This window comes from Aspergillus nomiae (genome assembly GCF_001204775.2).
Source record: "Aspergillus nomiae NRRL 13137 chromosome Unknown contig00016, whole genome shotgun sequence".
Taxonomy (NCBI): Eukaryota; Fungi; Ascomycota; class Eurotiomycetes; order Eurotiales; family Aspergillaceae; genus Aspergillus; species Aspergillus nomiae.
The window spans coordinates 80,316-100,036 of NW_015378071.1; the positions used below are offsets into that span (position 1 = coordinate 80,316).

The 19,721-nt window shown below is 47.6% G+C and overlaps 7 protein-coding genes across 7 annotated transcripts; 3 read left to right on the top strand and 4 right to left on the bottom strand.

Moving 5' to 3' along the window:
- Positions 1-883: 883 nt before the first annotated feature.
- ANOM_001804 (adenine phosphoribosyltransferase APT1) lies at positions 884-1,599 on the top strand (the record flags this gene model as incomplete). Its single annotated transcript, XM_015547061.1, has 2 exons — positions 884-1,370; positions 1,445-1,599. The coding sequence occupies 2 exons, from the start codon at positions 884-886 to the stop codon at positions 1,597-1,599; spliced, it is 642 nt and encodes a 213-aa protein (XP_015411219.1).
- Positions 1,600-2,156: 557 nt separating this feature from the next.
- ANOM_001805 (gamma-glutamylcyclotransferase family protein) lies at positions 2,157-2,921 on the bottom strand (the record flags this gene model as incomplete). The annotated part of the gene is made up of 1 exon (XM_015547062.1): positions 2,157-2,921. One exon carries the CDS (start codon positions 2,919-2,921, stop codon positions 2,157-2,159), a length of 765 nt encoding a protein of 254 aa, XP_015411220.1.
- Positions 2,922-3,658: 737 nt separating this feature from the next.
- Positions 3,659-6,939, bottom strand: ANOM_001806 (glycoside hydrolase family 47 protein; the record flags this gene model as incomplete). The annotated part of the gene is made up of 3 exons (XM_015547063.1): positions 3,659-5,863; positions 5,922-6,487; positions 6,543-6,939. The coding sequence occupies 3 exons, from the start codon at positions 6,937-6,939 to the stop codon at positions 3,659-3,661; spliced, it is 3,168 nt and encodes a 1,055-aa protein (XP_015411221.1).
- Positions 6,940-7,588: 649 nt separating this feature from the next.
- Positions 7,589-8,906, bottom strand: ANOM_001807 (uncharacterized protein; the record flags this gene model as incomplete). Its single annotated transcript, XM_015547064.1, has 3 exons — positions 7,589-7,942; positions 8,013-8,329; positions 8,387-8,906. The coding sequence occupies 3 exons, from the start codon at positions 8,904-8,906 to the stop codon at positions 7,730-7,732; spliced, it is 1,050 nt and encodes a 349-aa protein (XP_015411222.1). The 3' UTR covers positions 7,589-7,729.
- A 1,701-nt stretch (positions 8,907-10,607) lies between these two features.
- On the bottom strand, positions 10,608-11,923 carry ANOM_001808 (WD40 repeat domain-containing protein; the record flags this gene model as incomplete). Its single annotated transcript, XM_015547065.1, has 5 exons — positions 10,608-10,660; positions 10,713-11,468; positions 11,535-11,615; positions 11,668-11,713; positions 11,780-11,923. 5 exons carry the CDS (start codon positions 11,921-11,923, stop codon positions 10,608-10,610), a joined length of 1,080 nt encoding a protein of 359 aa, XP_015411213.1.
- A 404-nt stretch (positions 11,924-12,327) lies between these two features.
- ANOM_001809 (TRAPP complex core subunit BET3) lies at positions 12,328-13,292 on the top strand (the record flags this gene model as incomplete). Its single annotated transcript, XM_015547066.1, has 4 exons — positions 12,328-12,362; positions 12,537-12,756; positions 12,826-13,017; positions 13,100-13,292. The coding sequence occupies 4 exons, from the start codon at positions 12,328-12,330 to the stop codon at positions 13,217-13,219; spliced, it is 567 nt and encodes a 188-aa protein (XP_015411214.1). The 3' UTR covers positions 13,220-13,292.
- A 2,038-nt stretch (positions 13,293-15,330) lies between these two features.
- On the top strand, positions 15,331-18,491 carry somA (putative cAMP-dependent protein kinase pathway protein (Som1); the record flags this gene model as incomplete). The annotated part of the gene is made up of 5 exons (XM_015547067.1): positions 15,331-16,367; positions 16,422-16,573; positions 16,646-17,930; positions 17,997-18,266; positions 18,321-18,491. The coding sequence occupies exons 1-5, from the start codon at positions 15,879-15,881 to the stop codon at positions 18,489-18,491; spliced, it is 2,367 nt and encodes a 788-aa protein (XP_015411188.1). The 5' UTR covers positions 15,331-15,878.
- Positions 18,492-19,721: the final 1,230 nt, after the last annotated feature.

Here is a 19,721-nt window from a genome sequence, read left to right on the forward strand (position 1 = left end):
TTGAACCGTTCATGTTGAATCCTGAAGGTCTTTGTTTCATTCATCGATACGGTTAGGCTAGGCAACACTACTCACTATCCTCCATTTTGCTGCCTATAAGGGAGTGCCACTGAAGGGGGAAATGAAAAAAGAACCTGGCAGACTTGGAGGCAGCGCGAGAAACTTGCATCATCGCTCATGGGGAGGGGTGGAAACACTACCAGTATTAGCATGTACATACATATAGTTATCATGAGACCATTCGTCTTGACAAATGGGAGTAAATAAGGTAACAACATGGGAAACAAGGAACAATGAGTAGACTGGTAGTAGCAGTACTGTAAACATGTTAGCATCAATTGATTTATTGTGAAGTGATTGATTGATTGATGGATTCTAGACCCTTAACAACGAAACAAGTCATCATGAGGGGTACTTTTTCTAGGTTCCCCTGCATGTATTTGTGGTATTATGGCAAGCCAGATCAGAAAAACGCGATAGTTAATCGACTTCAGTATTGGTAATTTGACCCCCTCAGTCTGATAGTGATAAATGGACAAACAGAGATCTATAGATTGACTTTCCAATTGAAATCAAATCAAATGATACACATCTTCAATACAATTTCAGTAATGCTCGGTCGACTGTGTTGAGAGGGGTAGAGCTCTTTTCGCTGAAATACTGTAAAATACGTCGGCATTCGCAATTCATACGCCAACGCAAGATCTTCGAGGGGTCAATTTTTTCTCTTTTTGGTTTTGCTTTTTTTTTCTTTTTTCCCTTGTCCCTCCCGCTCGTGCTTATCACTTTGAATTGACATTTTACTTTTCAACCACCCTCACCCTCCTGTCTTTTATTCCTTCTTCTCTTTCTCTCTCTCTCTTTTCTTTCCTCTTTTCTCATTATGTCTCAACCAACTCCTAACCCTCCTGATGCCGCCGCCGCCGCCCAAGTCGCCGGACAGTCCCCCTCCTCTTCCTCCCCCACCGCCGAACTCGCCAGTCTTAAAATAAGCCTGCGCGCCGCTCTCCGCCAATTCCCCGACTTCCCGTCTCCTGGAATACTCTTCGAAGATATTCTACCCATCTTTGCCAATCCTACTTTGCACGAAGCCCTTCTTCGCAGCCTCGAGTTGCACATCCTTCAAAACCACGGCAACCAGAAGCCTGATGTTATCGTCGGTCTCGAGGCCCGAGGCTTCCTTATCGGCCCCAGCCTTGCTTTGAGACTTGGCGCGAGCTTTGTCCCTGTGCGCAAGCAGGGCAAGCTGCCCGGACCATGTGCAACCCAGGCCTACGAAAAGGAATATGGCCAGGACTTTTTCCAGATGCAGGCTGATTCAATCAAGCCTGGCCAGAAGGTGATTGTGGTGGACGACATTATTGCAACTGGTGTGTATTCCTCATTCTATATATAGACATTCTTTCCTTTTCAGGAATAAATAATACTGACTATATCCCAACAGGCGGTTCCGCCTGGGCAGCGGGTGAACTTATCAAGAAGATGGGTGGCGAGCTCATGAGCTTCCTTTTCATTCTCGAGCTCGAATTTCTTAAGGGACGGGAAAAGCTTCCTGCTCCGGTCTACACTCTCCTCTCCGGCCAAGAAGAAAAGCATTAATTCACAACCAACGACACTTGCTTTCTGTTTACCTGATCATTATGATTGTGCTGCCCGTAGACGGGTCTCATTGTAACAAAGAAAACAGAAAAAATACGCATGTTTCCACTTCCCTGCACCCAGGCGCTCAGGGTTGAATCTCGACTGGTCGGGACATTGCAGCCATGACTATGAAATGGGCTGCATCTCATCGGATGGACTGTATGTCACAAGAAAATTAGAAGCACAATGCCTGCCTTACCGGGCTTTTCGCGCTCGTGAGAGTTCACCTTCGCTCGTCAGATGGAATACCGGGATAGACGATGTCGGGACAATGACCTACATCATGCACTTTTTCCTAGGGCATGCAGGGGAGAATGCGTATACACTTTTATAACACGGTTTATTGCTGGAGCATATGGATAGCGATACTATGGCAACTTGTCATTACATCGCATGTGGTTAGAAATAAGGTGTACCGTTGTAATCATCTAGTCATCGAGTCTTGTCTATTTGCAAACATCATGCGAAGTGCTATCTAGGAAAGGAAAGTGACACCAGAAAAGACCAATGACAGTCTAATTCAAAGGGATAGACTTTCTCATCACATCATCCGCCCACTTTTTTGGAAAGCCCAAAGACTCGGCCTCGCGGATCGCACGGTTCATGCGCGGAATATACTCATCTCTCGGGGGACCTACCCGCACCCTCTCCTCATCCACATAGACTAAGGTCTCGATAACTCCGCCCTCCCTCCGTTTCCTCTGTTCCTCATCCAACCACACCGTCACCGTAGCCGGAACATACCACTTGTTATAGTCCCCATGACCTTGCTCCGTCGGTCGAATATGCGCAGGAACCTTATGTGTACTTCGCGACGGCAACGCCGAACGGTCAATACCCTCGTAGCCATCAAGTAACCTCTCATCCTCGATGTCCATCTCATACAAGACACCATAAACCGTATCCTCGTCTCCAGAAACAGGTACATCTTCACCCTCATCTGCTTCCCGGCCAACACGTAACTCAGCGGGCGGTACCACATTCGCATAGCCAGCCTGGCAGATCAACCAGCGCCAATGATCCAGGCGGGCGATGGCGACCGGCTTGGATGAGAGATCAGGGTCGCATGTGCAACGGAGACGCATCTGTGTGAAGGAGAGGTTGGAGCCGTAGGCGAAGTAAAGCGGGCGGGGTTTGGTTTGCTGCGGGGTTGTTATCCCATTGTCCGAGGGGAAGGGGTTGGTCGTAATCGTGATTGTTGTATGAGCTGTCGGATCAAGTTTGACATCGCGTTGATCGAATGTTGGAGGTGTAACATGAGTTGTATCCTGAATATGCATCTTGAATGCTCGTTGCGGATGTTATATAGCGCCTGAAAGATAGATTATCAAGTCTGCTATGCTCGAACGACTAAGTCGATAAAGCCCGAAAAGAATAAAAAGGGTGGAAGTATAGTCAAGAGAATGTCAAGTAGAAAGAATAGTTGGAGCAAGGGAAAATCAAGCATGCATTTAAATATGCGGAGGCCCCATCCGATCGATGGCAAGTGGAGATATATTTATTTTGTTTTCGGTTCCTCCAGATGGAGCCCGGGGCTGTGTGGTTTCCGTGGAAAGTTTGGGACTTTGCCATCTGAACCAGATTTCGGTTCCTGGCTGAGTAGTTGATATAGAACTCCTTGCCTCTATGGGTTGAGACAGCACCCGGGGGGAAAGCAGAGGATATTATGGCACCCTGGATTCTACATGCGATCTGTTTTATTTTTCATTTTTCTTTTATTTTTTCCCCCCATCCTACGCATATGGAAAACCAACTGTTGGCCTCCAGATTCTGTGTCAATTAGAATCCGCCGGGCGTAACTCGGCAATGAAGACATCTTCTAACTTCAGGCCGCCCGGCAGAACCAAGAGAAGTTACTCAGGGACTGCACCAATCACCAACATGCTGTGGTGCAAAAAGTGGCGACAAGTCATGTACCTGGTAAGAGTACGGGTACGTACTCATGCCTTAACTTTTGTTTCACCGTATGGTATCAAGGATCTGGTGTTCCAGTAGCTATACAAAAATAAGCGTCTATCTAGATGATATATAGGTTATTGACCGGTATGCCCTGTGATCGCACAGTATACCGTCGCTTGATGCCGACACCCGTGGCCTGGCGGAGTAGTTCGTATGTTTCCGCCCCGCCACCGACCATGACCAGGCTGATTAGATGACGACGAGGAACCCCCCCGGCGGTTATCTGAGTTTCGTCGAGGTAAGGCCGAACAAGATATGGTTCTGCGCGGACGGCAGCTAGGCTAGAGAAATGAGTAACTTGGGACTCTAGATCATCCTCCATTGGCTCCTCGTTGTAGGAGACAACAATAACGAGCTTTAGCGCATGTTGTGAGGGTGGATATGCAGCGATACTCCTCAGCTTTTGCGAGAAACTGCACCCGCCCCGCTTGACGACGAGCACTTGGTGACTTTGTGCGATGTCACGTAGGATCCGATGGTCACAGAGCTCATCGGCGAAGTAGATCGTAGACCATGGGAGACGACTTTTAGGGACATCCCCCGTGACAGAGAATGTAGAGGAATCCTCTACATCCGGCATGGGAGTAGAGCCTAAACCAGAAGCCATAGAAGCGGGTAATGTCAGTCGTAGAAATGACTTTTTCTCCGCAGACGACCAGGCAGAATGGGGTTGCGACTCGTCCCAGAGTAACCAGGACACGTGATTCACAAATGACGATAAAGCATTCTTTACACTGGACGTAGTCGGATCTGTGGCTCCAAGTTTGTCGTCAGCGGAGGACTGGCCGATGATATGCTTTGGGCTATGTCCAGCAGTTGATCCCTGAGGGTCATCTGAATGGTTCCTTCGGCGGAGGTTCTCTGGGACAACGTCAATAACGATGTCAATCATTCCGGAGTCGCGCACGCGGGTGAAATTCGGATCATTGGGATCCAGGACATCGAATGTGACCTCCCGTGAGATGTATACCTTCTCATCTTTTCCAAGCGGTACATTGTTGATCACTTGTACTCGAAACTCTGCATTTTTCGTGCCAGCCGCATCCCGAGAGGGAACATCTTGAATCATGCTCAACCGGAGCCCTCCGATGGCCTTGATGAGAATGCCATCTTGGACCCGTTCTAAGGAGCCTGATCCCAGGAACATGCCCGGGAGAGACGGGAACGAAATGTCAAGTGTGGGGCGAACTGTCATTGGTGAGCTCGTCGCATTGAACGGTACTAATTCGGCTGGCAAAGTCCAAGGGAAGAATGTGTAGTTTGTGGGTGAAGACAAATCTGACAGTGTCACGCTTGGGCGGCCTTTCCCATAGTCTAGAATAGGTCCCTCTGGTGGTCCTCGGCTGGGCATCAAATGTAGCCGAGCCAAATTTGCAGCATGAAACACATCAGGACGTGCAGCGGTTGATGACAGCCCAAAAAGAGGAGGCAATGGCGCTACTGGACAAATAGCACTATTAATATGCTTGCTGACTGACAATTGTGTCTTGCGGGACTGCTGGGCAGTTGTTGTACTCTTGGGTATGATGAGTGGGTGGCCCTCTGTTGAAAACACAAACGGCTGGTCGATATTGTTAAGAGGATGCGAAGGATCAAAGAGCAAATACAGATATTTAGCCGTCTCGCCTAGGAAGAAGCTCTCCATTCTGTCATTGAGCTCACCACTGCGAACGTCTTGAAGGCCAGCCCAGCCGCATTTTGTCCAGCACCGTCTTTTAAGATCACGAAGTACCATCTCGCCAACATGTAGGTACCAAGGGTCCTTGGTGGCTTGATAAAGGTAAAATGTTGATTCAGCAAATTCTGGCCGGCCACTGTACCATGCCAGACCCCCCTCTATATCCCCCGTCGCAACATTCCACCTTTCAGGGAGGCCTGAAAACCGGGTCCAAACAGCCGTTGTTAGAAGATGGATCCCTACGGCCTCATCTAACTCTCCTGCCAGGCTCAGGAGACCTGGGTAAAACGCGCTCAAGCTATCTATCCAAAACGCCCGCGTGGCGCCAGTGAAAACATCTCCTTGGATTAAATGTGGATGCTGATAGCCTTCTCCACGATACAAATGACGCTTGACTGAAGCATGTGCTTCTTGCCAGGCTTGCAAAAAGGCCTCTGCGGAGTTCTCGTACTCACTTAGGGTTGGGAAATCATTGTCCAAGGCATGCCACGAGCTATTGAGATCGCGTGGGAACCGTTCCCCCGACGACAGCAGGATATACGATTTGAAAGCATATTCAAAGAAGCTGTCAATTCCTGCACCGATCTGAGGTTCATGAAATTTTAGCTCCGCATTATTAACCTTGAATTTCCAGAAAACTTACTCCTGTGTAAGGATGAACCCATTTACCCGATTCTGCATCGATACCTGCCCCAACTAACCCAATATCACTTCTTCTCGCCCAAACTGCCCAGAAAGCTCTTTTGCCCAGCTCCTCATACCGGCCATCTCCGGTAAGCCGGCTCAACACAGTAAACTCCAAGACTAGGCTGCCAGCGCCCGCACTGCATGTCTCCGTCGTTTCCACCAATGGAACGTGACGGGACTTACAGTTCTCGTGGTCTTTAGTATTGTCACATGAGAAGGCGGCATTTAGTGGCGAGTTTGCATAGAATGGGTGCCGCCGGACTCCATGTCGCAGATTGACCCGGGGATAGGGAAGACCAGTCTCAGTATAGAAGGCGGGCAACAGACGGTTCGCTAGATCAACGGCAAGTCGCAAAAGCTGGCCATCGTAAACGAATCCATTCCCCCATTTGATTCCGTGTCTATTTATGGGGAACGAGGCTTTATCCCAAGCTTTGGCGAATGCGACCTCGACTTCAGGGGGGCTGTATATCGAAATGGGAAGATCACCCACAGAAAACAAATGAGCGCTGAGTAGTCCTCCTGTATTGCTCTGATGTCAGATTTAGGTTGGTTATTATAGAATAGAGCTCCGAACCTAGTCCCCGAATGACCGTCTCGAAAACTTGGACTTTACTGTCCATGTCAAACCCGCGGCTCCTTTCGCCCTGGCCAGCAGGACCATCTGAGCCATCGCCGTACAACTTCACAAAGTCCCTAACGCCATCCTGGAAATGTGCCCAAGCTCTTGCACCATCGTCTGGACTCGATGACAGTATCGCTAGTGAAGATAGGCTGTCGATCAAAGTCAACGAGTAATTCCCCAGAACGTCGTTCAATCCTGCATTTGCAAGGGTGTCTCGGTCGCGAACTAGCGGACGGCAGGATAGAGGGCGTAGTTCATCTTCGGGAAAGGCATGCGTAATGTAGTTGTCAAAACCGTGGTAGAACATATGCTCAGTGTCCTTTCTAGAACGCGAATCCATGTCAGTCATACTTTGAACACAAAATACACCAACAATAACAACAATGACAACAACAAGAATAATGACAAGCATTTACCTAAGTTCATTAAGCTGATCTGTCCTCATACCCCAAGCGATGGCAAGCCATAGCGAGAGAAATAAGACCCAATTCATCACCCATTCTGCACGGGGGAAGGGCATCTGTAAGCACCAACATCCCGACCGCATTACGGCAGCAATAAAACTGCCTCAGGTGGCATGGGAGCGCAATTGTCAGCCGTTACAGGCAAGGTTTTACTGGCGGAGAAATTAGTACTTTTGGGAGTACCCTGAGGTATAATGGTTGCTGAAGTGATGGTGGTAGCGAACATGCACGTGAGGCCAGTTCCGAACGGCCAGATATGCTAAATAGTCCGGTGTCTGCTGCTGGTTGCAAGTTTTCTGTCGGATATTCACAAATATACAATATAAATCACCAATTAGTTACAATAATTCCCAGTTTACAAGACGAGGATTTAAAACAAATACTAAAGCAGAAATAAGGTACACCCAACGCTATAAAAAAAAGATACGAGAATGAAAAGATGAACATGGTGACTATAGATTGACCAGCACTGCTGTCTATAGTTGGTTGCTCTCCTGTCTAGATAACTCCCGCTCGAGACAACTACTGTAACGCCCAATAAAGTCCCTGGTGTATCTCAAGCAAAATGATAGCTGATATGTAAGTGGTAATAATGCGACGGGAAAAATATTCTTAAAAGGAAGGAAAGGAAGAACGATATCAGATGAGGCGGCAACTAGCTCCACAGAAGGACCATCATTGACGCCCTGGCCATTCAGCAGAAGGGCCTTGGGTAAGCGATCGGGGTTGTGCTTCAATCACATAGTCGATACCATTGTCAGAAGTGTAGCTGGGAGGCCGTGGTAATGGCACCTTGCCGCCCGAACCTTGGGCCTTGTTTACGTGTTGCGGTAAAGAGGGGGCATTGCCGTCTACGCGGTGCCAATAGAGTAAGTCTGGATTAAGTCTCTGGGATGCATAAATTAGCCAAACAGATCTGTGAGCAGTCAGTCGGAATGCGTCTAAATATATCACTTACTACGCTACTTCTCCAGAGGCCATACGCTGGAGGCGGGGGCGTGACCTTCTCCCGGCTGGCACCATTGTTTTGAGTCAAAGTCTCCTCGTCCCCAGCGAGAATGACATGAATGGGACGCTCTGGCTGAACGTAGCCAGTTGGCCCTGCTCTGCTTGGTATCCGATTCATAGCCATAGTAGATCTGGAACCTCGCAAGGTCACCATAGAAAATCGGATAAGGGAATGAAAAAAGACAATGGCAAGGATCAGAATCATAAATATCAAAAGTATATGAAGTTCGTGGCCTAGGTGCGATTTGGAGACAGTGAACGCAAAGTCTATACATTCGGTCAGCATACCTTTAGCCCTGAAGGGTAGATCGAACTTAGACCTACAAAGAGAAAGGGCTAGGATTAGGAACAGAGCAGATGTGGTAAGTGTGACAAGCCGTCGTCTCGTATTCTTTTCTCTTAGTATCGAGGTGAACGAGAGTGAGCGGCTGTTGGAGTTCCCAGTGTCTCTTTGCACACCCTGCTCCAGCCTAATGTAGGACTGGTTCCTATCGGCAAAATCGTCCTGCTCTGATCTAGGTTGCGCGTTGGCTCTGTAACAAGGCTCTCTTGGAGCATATGATAACCGTGGTAAGCTTATAGCGGATTGATGCGATGAAGTAGACACTGAAGATATGCGATAATCCCGATGGCCCGCACTTTCGATAAGACTTCGCTGTCCATGGGTTAAACATTCGCCGCGTCTCGCTGATGCGGACGGCGCATGACTGCCTTGGGGGCCTAGGGAGCTTCTAACATAGTTGACTCCAGTGTAGCCGAACTCTGAAGATGAACCAAGTAGCGCCCTAGAGGTCGACTGATATGAATGCGACGATTCTGTTTGAGGTAGCAGAACTGATCCCATATTGAATATCTTGTCACTGGAATCACGACATTTGCGCCTATGGTAGTACAAAGCAATGACCTGCAAACTGCAGCCGCCGGACAGAATGATATTAGCAGTTTGTCAGATCGTCATATATTGAGCGCTGCTGTCCTTTTATTGGAATGAGCTATAAGCTAATTCCGCATTCGGGAAATGGCACAGAAAACGGCGGATGCGAAAGCGTTCAGATATGCGGCAACTAATTCCTAACGAGTAGGCCCACAACGCATGCAACAGCGGTCGAATTGCTGTTGTGAGTGTTTTTCTGCGCTAGCAACAAGGGTCTTTGCCACTAATTGTTCATAATGAGGGCTTAAGGGGACGCCGCGGAGGTAGATGGCAATCGCATCGGTGTTCCCGCCAAAGACAGTATAGAGCAAAGTTTAGATTATATAAAAAGGAAAGAAAACGGAAAAGTATTACAGAGTTGTTGAAGTGGCTCGGGCAAGGAAGGAAAAAGCAAACGAAGATCAGGGGTAGCACCAGGTTACCAAGAGAAGATCTGATATGGGCCGAATAATGGGAATGGATCACACAAGATGGATAGAAAGGGGAAAAAGGTGACGGTAATAGTAAGGGTATGTTTTAGAGATTCAAGCAGTCAGAGAAAAAAAGAGACTGGAGTTGGAGGGAGAAGGAAGGAAGCACAGAGCCCCAAAGGCCTGTGACATTGGATCTCAGACTGAGAGGATGGAGTAAGCATCGCGATAAACCCAGTGGCCGTAACTACCTAGAAGGAACCCCCTGGACGACCCACGCTCCCAGGCTTAGTGCAAAGTACTACTCGATACCTTTTGTCATGGATTAATCTGGTCCATGGCAATATATTGTGCAAGAGAGAAAGATACTATGAATAAAATCGATCTCAATAACTTCAGTGACCGGTATTCGTATGAAACTACCGCTTTTTCCTGATCCTGATGCCAAACATGTACCTACTATACTCCGTAGATTTGGGGTAAATGATGGGATAATTGCAGGTGAATGTTTCGCTTATGTAGCTAGACTTGAAACAAGCCTCGAAAAGCATTTAAATAACCAATCAGCATTAAGGAAGCTTCCAACTCTTTGGACGGCATCTCCCTTTCTAGCCTACTAGTACGGAGTAGTACTTAATAGTAGCCCGACTTGTATTCCATACCTCAGTTTAGTACAATTTTAAAACTACTAAGCCACAGTCGCGCGTCATAATCCACTATGGTTGCTTAAAAGAAAACCGAAAGTTGAAACACTCTCTGCGCAAATCAAACAACTAAAGAAAGAATATCGAGATATTTATTATGATATAGTAAATTCGATACTTTAGTGGGCTGCTCGTTCGACTTTCATGCTTATTAAATCTTACACTCCACGACACGATTAATGGAACGAAATCTGGTACACAGCCACTACTCTAATCCTTCAATCCATGCTCATTACTAGATCCCTGAGTAGTTGTTTGGAATCGTCTGCTCGACAATTCGTTCTCACATGTGTGGTACATATCATATAACTCGTGTTCTTGTTGCTGCAATGCACATCTTTGCTGTAACACTTCGAGTAGGCCGTATTTAGTCGAGTTAAGCGACCTTCATGGTACCGCACAAGACATTGAGTCTGACATTGATCTCTGTCGAAGAATGAAATCTGGAACGTGCTGGACATTACGTTGATGCATAATAACCTGGAATCCGTGTATCCTCATTTGCCAAGTTCTCCGAGCATCAGAGTTCGATCAGATGAGCCAGAAACAACTGTAAGAAAAATTAGAATTGCAGACATCTAATACTATGGAAGAAGACTTACTGATGGGTTCGCCGTTCGGCGAGAATCGTACATCATTGACTGTACCCTTATGCCCGGGAAGCTTGTATAGAAGCTTTCCGGTTTTGAAATCCCAGACGACTACGCTCCTGTCACCACTCCCCGCAGCAATCCTTTCACCCTTCGGGTCCCAGCTTGCTCGAACGAGGTTCTTCTCTAGTCCGACAGGAGCGCCGTCGTACGTCTTGATAAGTCGATTTGTTGGCGCAAAAGGTCGGATATCCCATGCGCGTACAGTCGAATCATGAGAATTAGAGAGAAGAGTCTGCGAGTCTGGCGAAATTTCCAATGAGGTGATAGTATCCATGTGCCCCGTCATGGAATAAGTGATAGATTTTTTCCGCAGGTCCCATACATGAATCGCGTTATCAATGCCGCCACTGTAAATTTCGTTACCTGCTTCCGACAAGGCCACTGCTGTAATGGGCAGTTCCGTTTCCAGATATTCGATAGCCTCCTTTTGTCGGGGATCCCAGATTCCCACACAACCATCATCACTGCCACTAACCAACAATTCCTGGCCCCTCTTGCTAATATCTAGACAGTTCACTATTTCCTCGTGGCCCACATGGCGACGTATTCTTTGCCCAGTTTCCAGATCCCAGCTTGCCAGTGTCATATCGGCTGACGCAGAGAAGATCGTTCTTGAGTCGCGAGACCATTGTAGATCAAGGACCGCTCCTCGGTGGCCTGACAAAACACCATAATTTTCACATTGTCCATAGGTATTCCAAAGCACTATAATTCGCGTGGATAATTAGTCGTCATGCGATTGCTTGGCATCAACTAATAGGCGCGACGTACAAATAGACCTATCCATTGAACCGGATGCAATATGCTGCGCGGTAGGGTCGAACCGGACAGTAAAGATTTCACCAGAATGACCTATATTTTAAGTAAACATATAGAACCACCTGAGTAATACGATTTTCATTACCTGTTAGCTCCATAATCGGCGCCTCAAGCCCACTGGTGCGAGGAACCTGCCAGCACGGTCAATAAGGAATCCTCGATACGACTCTGCAAGGTCATCATGAAGAAACGCATACCGCTTGCACAAGTGTTCCATTCTGCGACGAGCTTTTAACCACGGCAGTGCCATTATCCAAGCCAGCGTCGGACTTTTTTCGTTTCACAACGAGCTGACTAGATGACCCAAAAGCTTCTTGGGCAGGTCGTTTTTCTCCAGACATGTTACTGAGATGATCTGGGGATTGCTGGCCCAACGACGATTTACAGAAACTTGCAATGAGAAAAGGCTCTGGGCTGTACAGGACAAGTTGTGGATAGATAGCAATTGACTGCTAGAAAACTGGTATTAGGGGAGCCTCGTCAGGATCGGAGTACGCTCATCTTTTCCGCCCGCCAGTAGTTCTACGCAAGCGCTGAACACCCAACAGGTTAGCCGCGATAGGCGCCGGTCCACTATGCGCTCCGCCCATACCCCGTCGATCCACCGACTCGGGCGGGGAGGAATACTGTGTATCCATCAACAACATTTTGATAGCTGCTGGGCATGCCTGTTGCCGTATTACGTCTTCTTTCAAACTGTGCATTAGTTCTTCGAGAATCTACAGAACTGAAGTTGTAAACGAGAATGTCTACCACAAAAGCCTCGAGGATCGGTGAAGAGTAAGTTGTTTGTTGATGATATTGATTCGTGATGTTCTCATTAACAGCATACGGTGTAGGCTATGGAAGTCAGTAAGCTGAGTGATGTTTCCAACCTGTCGAATGTTATACTGGATTGCATCTAGCAAAACAAGCGCGAAGTCGTTTGCGACTAACATGATACAACATTTTTAGAACGAGGGTTGACAAAGTCAATGCGGAGTTAGTCACATTGACTTATGGTACAATTGTTGCACAATTATGTCAGGACTATGACTCAAACTACCAGGAAGTGAACAAACAATTAGACAAGATGGGCTACAATATTGGTATGCGACTTATCGAAGACTTTCTGGCAAAGTCGGGCGTCGGCCGATGTTCCAACTTCCGGGAAACAGCAGACATGATCGCAAAAGTACGATCTAAACCTATCATATGCCAAACATCTACCCCCAGACCATGTGACTGACAGATGCTTGAATAGGTCGGGTTCAAGATCTTTCTTAACATCTCGCCTACCGTAACGAATTGGACCAGCGATAATAATCAGTTCTCTCTTGTCTTCGACGAAAATCCGCTAGCCGACTTTGTCGAGTTGCCAGATGATGGAAGGGCGCAGGATGAGCTGTGGTTTTCTAATATTCTGTGTGGTGTCCTGCGAGGTGCTTTGGAGATGGTAAGTAAACTAAGCTGCAAAATTTTCTGCATCGTTGGTCTACACTCCACCAGGGCTCACATATTCTGGTGTATCTTTCTAGGTTCAAATGCAGGTCGAAGCGCATTTCGTTAGCGATGTGTTGCGGGGTGATGATACTACAGAAATGCGGGTATCTCTGGTTAGATATATTGAAGATGAAATGCCACCGGAGGAGGAGTAACAAGCATATGGAAAACAAGAATGCTGTAGAGGGTTGTGGCGTACGGTGTTTGGGATTCGATGGCCTCTGTTCTTAACTAAATTATAGCTTTTCTTGTCATTAGTAGGTATCTGCAACCTATTTGTACAAGACGTTGACTTTGATGATTAGCCCTACAATGTTGGTGTGTTGGCTATATTCTAGTACCCAACCATCAAAGTTGGCGTTTCGGTAGAACGATAGAACATAGGGGCATGGAATGAGCCATGATCACACACCTTGTTTTTGTCGCTCTTGTGAATAAGGTACAAATAGTATGATTTATGAAGTGAGGGTTACAGATCACATTTGGCTAGCCTGCATAATAACCTGTGTTTTCAGGGGCCGTTATGAACATAAATTCGCTGATTCAATGATAGATGATAACTATAGTCAAGGAGTTTTCAGAAATAAAGGACTGTATACAGCATTCCGAAGGAGGATCCAACCGACCGAATCGGGAAAAAAAGGAAATGGGGGTTTTAAACCAATTATCGTCTCATCTTACAAGCAACAAATGCGAGAATGGCATGGTAAGAGCCAGTGTTGGTCTGCCACATCATGTTTAACAGTAAGGTTTCAAGGCTGTAATCAATTTCAGAGACATGTAAATCAGGGGGTTGACCAGTCTATTAGGACAACAAGCGTGTCACAAATTGGTAAGCGTTAGATTGTTGAATGAAGGCCATTGCCATTATGAAACATGGAGATTAACTAGGATCTCCATACAGAGTTAATAATATCCAGAACTAAATGATCGCCCTTATCGAACTTTATGCTAAGTCATCAAGTTATAGTGGCCTCTTTATATTTACGGAGAAATCAACAGAAAGCAGACATATGCAATATCCGGAGGCATACAGACCAATGCAAATCGGATGCTGACACGGTCTGGTTGACCGATATTACCACGCCCCCAAACTACTAGTACACTGATCTGATTCTCTTGTAGTCTGGGGGATGAGCAGATCTGCAAAGGAAATTCTAATCTGCTGGGTCAAGGCACGTGACTGTGATAGAAAGTACGCTAGTCCGCCGACCCTGAGTTGTTCTCAATCCTTGTACTCCGTATGTATGTATGTATGTATGTATCTATCAGTATCTTCAATGTTTCGATCTCTACACGTCGAAACCGGCGGTTCTTCTTTATAGTAATTGTTTTTGTCCCCTCTATCACCTCAAACCAATGGCTCTGGGGAATGCATTCAGGTAGTTATCGGCCTTTTTTCACGTAATTTCTCAATTGTGTGTCTATCCCTTCGCTGTGGAATATTGTAACCCACGACTCGTCTCTATACTCTCCGAATTACACCACCTCAGATCGGGTCAACAATTCTGCGCCTGCTCTTCAAATCAATACCAAGATACTCTATCTACCTTGCCTATCATATTTATTTCCTTTTCTCTCTCTATCTTTCCCTCTTTCTTTTCCCTGTTTTTTAACGCCATAATATTTTAAAGCCCTGTACACTTCACATTCCTGCAGATTTGCAAAGAATTTTTTTACCAGAGTCATTGCTTTGATTTTCATTCCCTATACCTTTTCATTTATCCTTAGGCTTCCCTCTGCATAGTGGTAAGTATGTAATTTTCCTTTGCCCTTTCTATCAATATTTTTTGCCGCCTCCATAAAGTAGAATTGCATGCTCAGAAATACGCGAGACAATAGCATCTCCCAGCCCTCCCGCCGTGTTCCGGGATAGATAATCCGCGCCGAACAAGCGATTCACGCCCAGTCCGCAGTGATTGAACAGCCCAGCACTCCAGGCACCGCGCCTGATATCCACGTCCTCCCACCCACCAGAACACCTCAGATCCACCGCTACACCTTGTCCTGACCTTCGCCTCTCATCCCTCCCACCCCCCCTCCACCATTACTTCCTCTAATCTGACCGGATCTGTCCGTGTCTCCTCTTTCCTTTTTCTGCAGGGGGATTTGAGATCTTTAATTTTTCATCGTCTGGTATTCTTTGTTTCTTTCCTCTTAGTCTGGCTGGTCGGACTTGGACTGGCTTGTCCTCTCCTAAACGCCGTTCCCGTCTTTCTGCTTGTCGCCGCCCACACCCCCCGGTTGATCCTACCGCGCATTTTTCTCTCGGCTGGATATCTTGACAGACCATATACTTCCTCGTTAATATCTTCATGACCATTCATTACGCTCTTCATATTCTACAATCAGCGTGCTCTATTGCTTCTACCCGCGCGTAGAAGTAACGGCAGATTCTTCCTGCTTGCCTTTGCTCCTGAGCCAGCCACGCTTATTTTCCCTTGTGAGTATTCTTCGCAATACTTGTTCTGTGTTGTCATTCAATAAGTGGAACCATACTCAACGCTTGTCAATTCAGAAAGTTGCTTGGGCGCGCCCTTACCCAAATTTGACCCTAAAGCCGCTTTTTTGTCCATTGCGCATCGGCATTTAATTACAAATTCGTCACTCACCTGGTTGGAAGCATCGGTCATATCGTCTGATTGTCTTCCCTTTTTCTTTCCCCCGTCTTGATCGCCACGCGCCCCTCGCCTTATCTTGTGGTGAGCTTCCTCGCCGCGAGACGGTGGATGCGCGTTAAACCAATCTATCGCCGACGCCCTTGATCGACGACAAGAAATAGGTGAGGGTGGCTGAGCCCCTTGGAGTGCTACTATGAGTCAGATGAATGTAGCTGGGATGAACCCCGGGGCCGGGGGCCCCGTGGGAGGGGTCCCCATGATCAATAATGGTTCGACGGCTCCTCGTAACGATGGAAATTTGAACAATATCCCTGAGTTGATGATTAACAACCTCAATACATATATCTATGATTATCTGTTGAAGCGCGGCCATCACGAGTGTGCTAGGGCTTTTGTGAAGGACGAGTCGATCAAAATGAGCACCGAGCCGCCTATAAAGTCAAGCCCAGGTCACCGTCGCGATGGCGAGGTGAATGGTGTCGATGGTGATGCGATGATGACAGATAGCAAGGACGGTGACAAAATGAAAATACCTGATGACTTGCCACGGCCAAATCTCCCTAGCGAAGGCCAGCAATCGTCTTTTCTCTTGGATTGGTTCAGCCTCTTTTGGGATTTTTTCTGGGCCCAGCGCAAGAGAGGGAACAGCAATGATGTGAGACAGTACCTTCAACATACTCAGGTACAGACCCTTGCACTGTTTGACGAAGGTCTGAGTTTCTTCTAATATGTATAGAACATGTTGCGCTTCCGAGAACAACAGCACAATCAACTACTACGACAACAGCCAATGATGCCCGCCCAGATGCAACAGCTCAATCTTCGCCGAAATGGATCTGTTGCGCCCAACCTTCAGAAGACCGTTTTACAAAACAATACTTCAGGCCTGTACGCTTTCCTTGGAATCCAATGCTCGCTCCTAACAATAGCAAGTGACGTAGTGCTAATTTAATTCAATAGCTCCCAGCAACAGCTTGCCCAGCTCCATAAAACGCAGCAAGTGCAGATGATCCAACAGATGCAGAGAGAACACTCGGATATGGACATGAACGGCCATCGCCCTCAGTCCCCGTCTTCCGCAGAAAACGCCCCGTCGCCATCGAAACGGCCCCGCCTCGAAGGTGGACACATGAACGGACAGCAACTAGCCCCCAACGGACGGGGTCAAGGACAGGGCATGCCCGGTCAGCCGAATCCGCAAGCGCTTTTAATGCAAAACGGTCTCAATCCGCGGCCGATGAATCCGGCCCAATTCCAGGCTTTCCAGCAGTCGGGCCCTGCTGCGCAGCAGAAGTCAATCCAGGTATATGCTCAAAATTTAGCTCTTCACCACTCTCGCTCAGCAATGAATAACCAGGGCATGCCGAATGGTGGTTTGATAAATCCCGGTGTCATGCCAAACCAGACGGATCTGGTGCCATTGCCAGATGGCCAGGGTATGTACCCGATGAACGGCGATTACTATCCACCAAATGGTCAGATGGCCCAGGTTCGGGCTGGAATGCAGACACCTGGCGGTCAGCATGGGAATCATGCTCTCCAGGATTATCAAATGCAGCTTATGTTGCTTGAACAACAGAATAAGCGGCGCTTGATGATGGCTCGTCAAGAGCAGGATAGCATGGCCCGTCCTGACGGCCAGCCCCCAATGCCAGGGCAGCAGGCTTTGCCACCAGGCACCTCTCCCCAAGGCAGCAGGGCGGGCACGTCCCCCAACCCGAACGACCAGATGAAACGAGGCACACCGAAGATGCCTCAGACCGGACTCCCTGGTTCCCCCAGCGGCGGTGACGCAATGGCCCAGGGTCGTGGATCGCCTGCGTCAATGAATTTCAACGGTGGCCAGATGCCACCTGAGATGGGCGGCGCGTTCTTCATGAAAGGCATGCAAGATGGCATGGCAGGCCCCAATGGTATGCGGCCTCCGAGCTCGAATCCCGCTTTCAGTGGCCCTCAAATGGGTCAGCCGATCCTGCGGGCACTGGAAACCGGGTGCCGAGCGGAGGCTGGCCACCACAGCAAGGTACTCAGGGCCAACCGATGGCGCCGCAACAGTCCCCGCGACCAAACTACCGGAACGCCTCAAGAGCGCAACGCAATGCCTCCCCCTCAGGCCCCCCCCGCTGCGGGTGCTAATACCGGTCGAACGCAGCCTCCGTCCCCTCAAACAGCACCCGCTCCACCTACGCCACAACAAGCCAATAAGCCCGCCCCGAAGAAAAAAGAGACCAAAGATAACCGGAAGGTAAGAGATACTTGGATTCTTCTTTCATGTTGGAGTTTTTTGCGCTGTGTCTAAATATGTTTCTAGCGGACTTCAAAGAAGGCGACCACTGCCGCAGCAGCCGCAAACACTGCGGCCACTCCCTCCTCCGAAGCCGAGCATCCTCCGACTCCTACGCCATCGACACCAATTACGCCCCAACACCCCAATTCGTTCAACAAGGCCGGCGCAAATGCAACGTCGAGTGCTCCACAGCAGCCAACGTCTGCACCTGCACCTCAACCGCTCGTACAACCACCGCCGCCGCCACCACCGGATCAAAGTCAACAGCCATTTAATGACCTGAGTATCCCAGATGTATGTTGTTATTAAGGCTTTAATTTCTTAACGTCTCACTAATCGAGCATATAGGCCTCTGCCTTCAATCTTGATTTCAGCGCTCTGGAAAACCCGGATATCTTGGAGAATTTTGACTTCGACACGTTTCTCAATACGGATGCGGATACGGCCGGGTTTGGGTTCGATCCGAACATATCATACCCGACAGATGGGGTTGAGACCGGTGCCGGAGATGGCTTGTAAAGGAGTCCAACGGATATTTCGTTCTTATCTCTCATATACCCTTCCTTGCTCTGTACATTCCTAAATTTTGGCTTGTGCTATTCGGTTTTTGTTCAATTCCCCTCTTTCTCATATGCTTCAACTTTTCTCTTTAGTGTGTCTCTGTCGACATGACTTGGATATGTGCCGTGAGATTGGCGTTAAGTGTATCCGTTATTGCATGTCTTTCATTTTTTAACCGAGTCGCGATTGACCTTGAGATGGATTCCACTTGTATTCAAGCTGCGTTATTGTGACATCTGTGCCATTCGATTCTTTTTCTTTTATTACTACTATATCTATTATTTGGTTAATCTTTGTCTTTAAGCTCCCAGGGCCGACGTCGAGTGATCTTGCTCTAGTGTTAGTTGTGCTCTTATAATGCTCAAGGCTCAACAGGCATATCAACTTTCCAAAGCCCTTCCACCCCTTTCATTTCCCCTATTTCCTTTGTCTTGTGATTATGGCGTTATCGTTAAGGTCCTCCTTTGTTGTCTAAGTCATCAGTGACTCCTCTCCGGGGTATGGGTTTATGAATTGAGAAAAGATACTTAACGCCTTCGAATATTCCATCGGTATGTCGTCTGCCGCTATCTTATCCAGATCCCTCTTCCTTGCTTTAGGGTCGGGGGAAAGAAGAAAACAAGGCAAAATCCAGCATGAGATGGTCCAGAATGTACTGCTGCCGCTGGTACTGGTTATGAAAGATAGAGAGACTGAGATTTTCCTTTCTGTTCTGGATATTGCTTTATGCACTTTTAGCAAGTTTCATAACTGACTTTCTTCTCTCCAAACAAAGTAAAAGTTTGAGCTGTACTCGGTACATAGGTTCATTGTGCTCGTGGCGCCCATTATAATTTTGATTGATCATTTGAAACCTCCTTTCTCTTTACAAGTTTGGGTGTAAGCAGAACGTGTCACTCATTTGAAATACACAAACTCAGAGGCAAAATAGTTGTTCCCAACGTAGTTGGTTACCGTCAGTTTTTTCATTAGACCAATCCACCAATATGTAGATAACTGTCCATACCGTGTTCGGACCTGGTCATGTCTTCTTCTACCAATTGTATCAAAGCTCCAACCGGAGCAAGCCTGCAATTAGCTACAGAAATTTTGTTAGAGCTCCGGGCCCTTGTTCGCTAACCCTGGAGCTTGACTTAATTTAAGTAATCTATACCTTGCACTTATCATGCATACTCTGGTTAGACATTC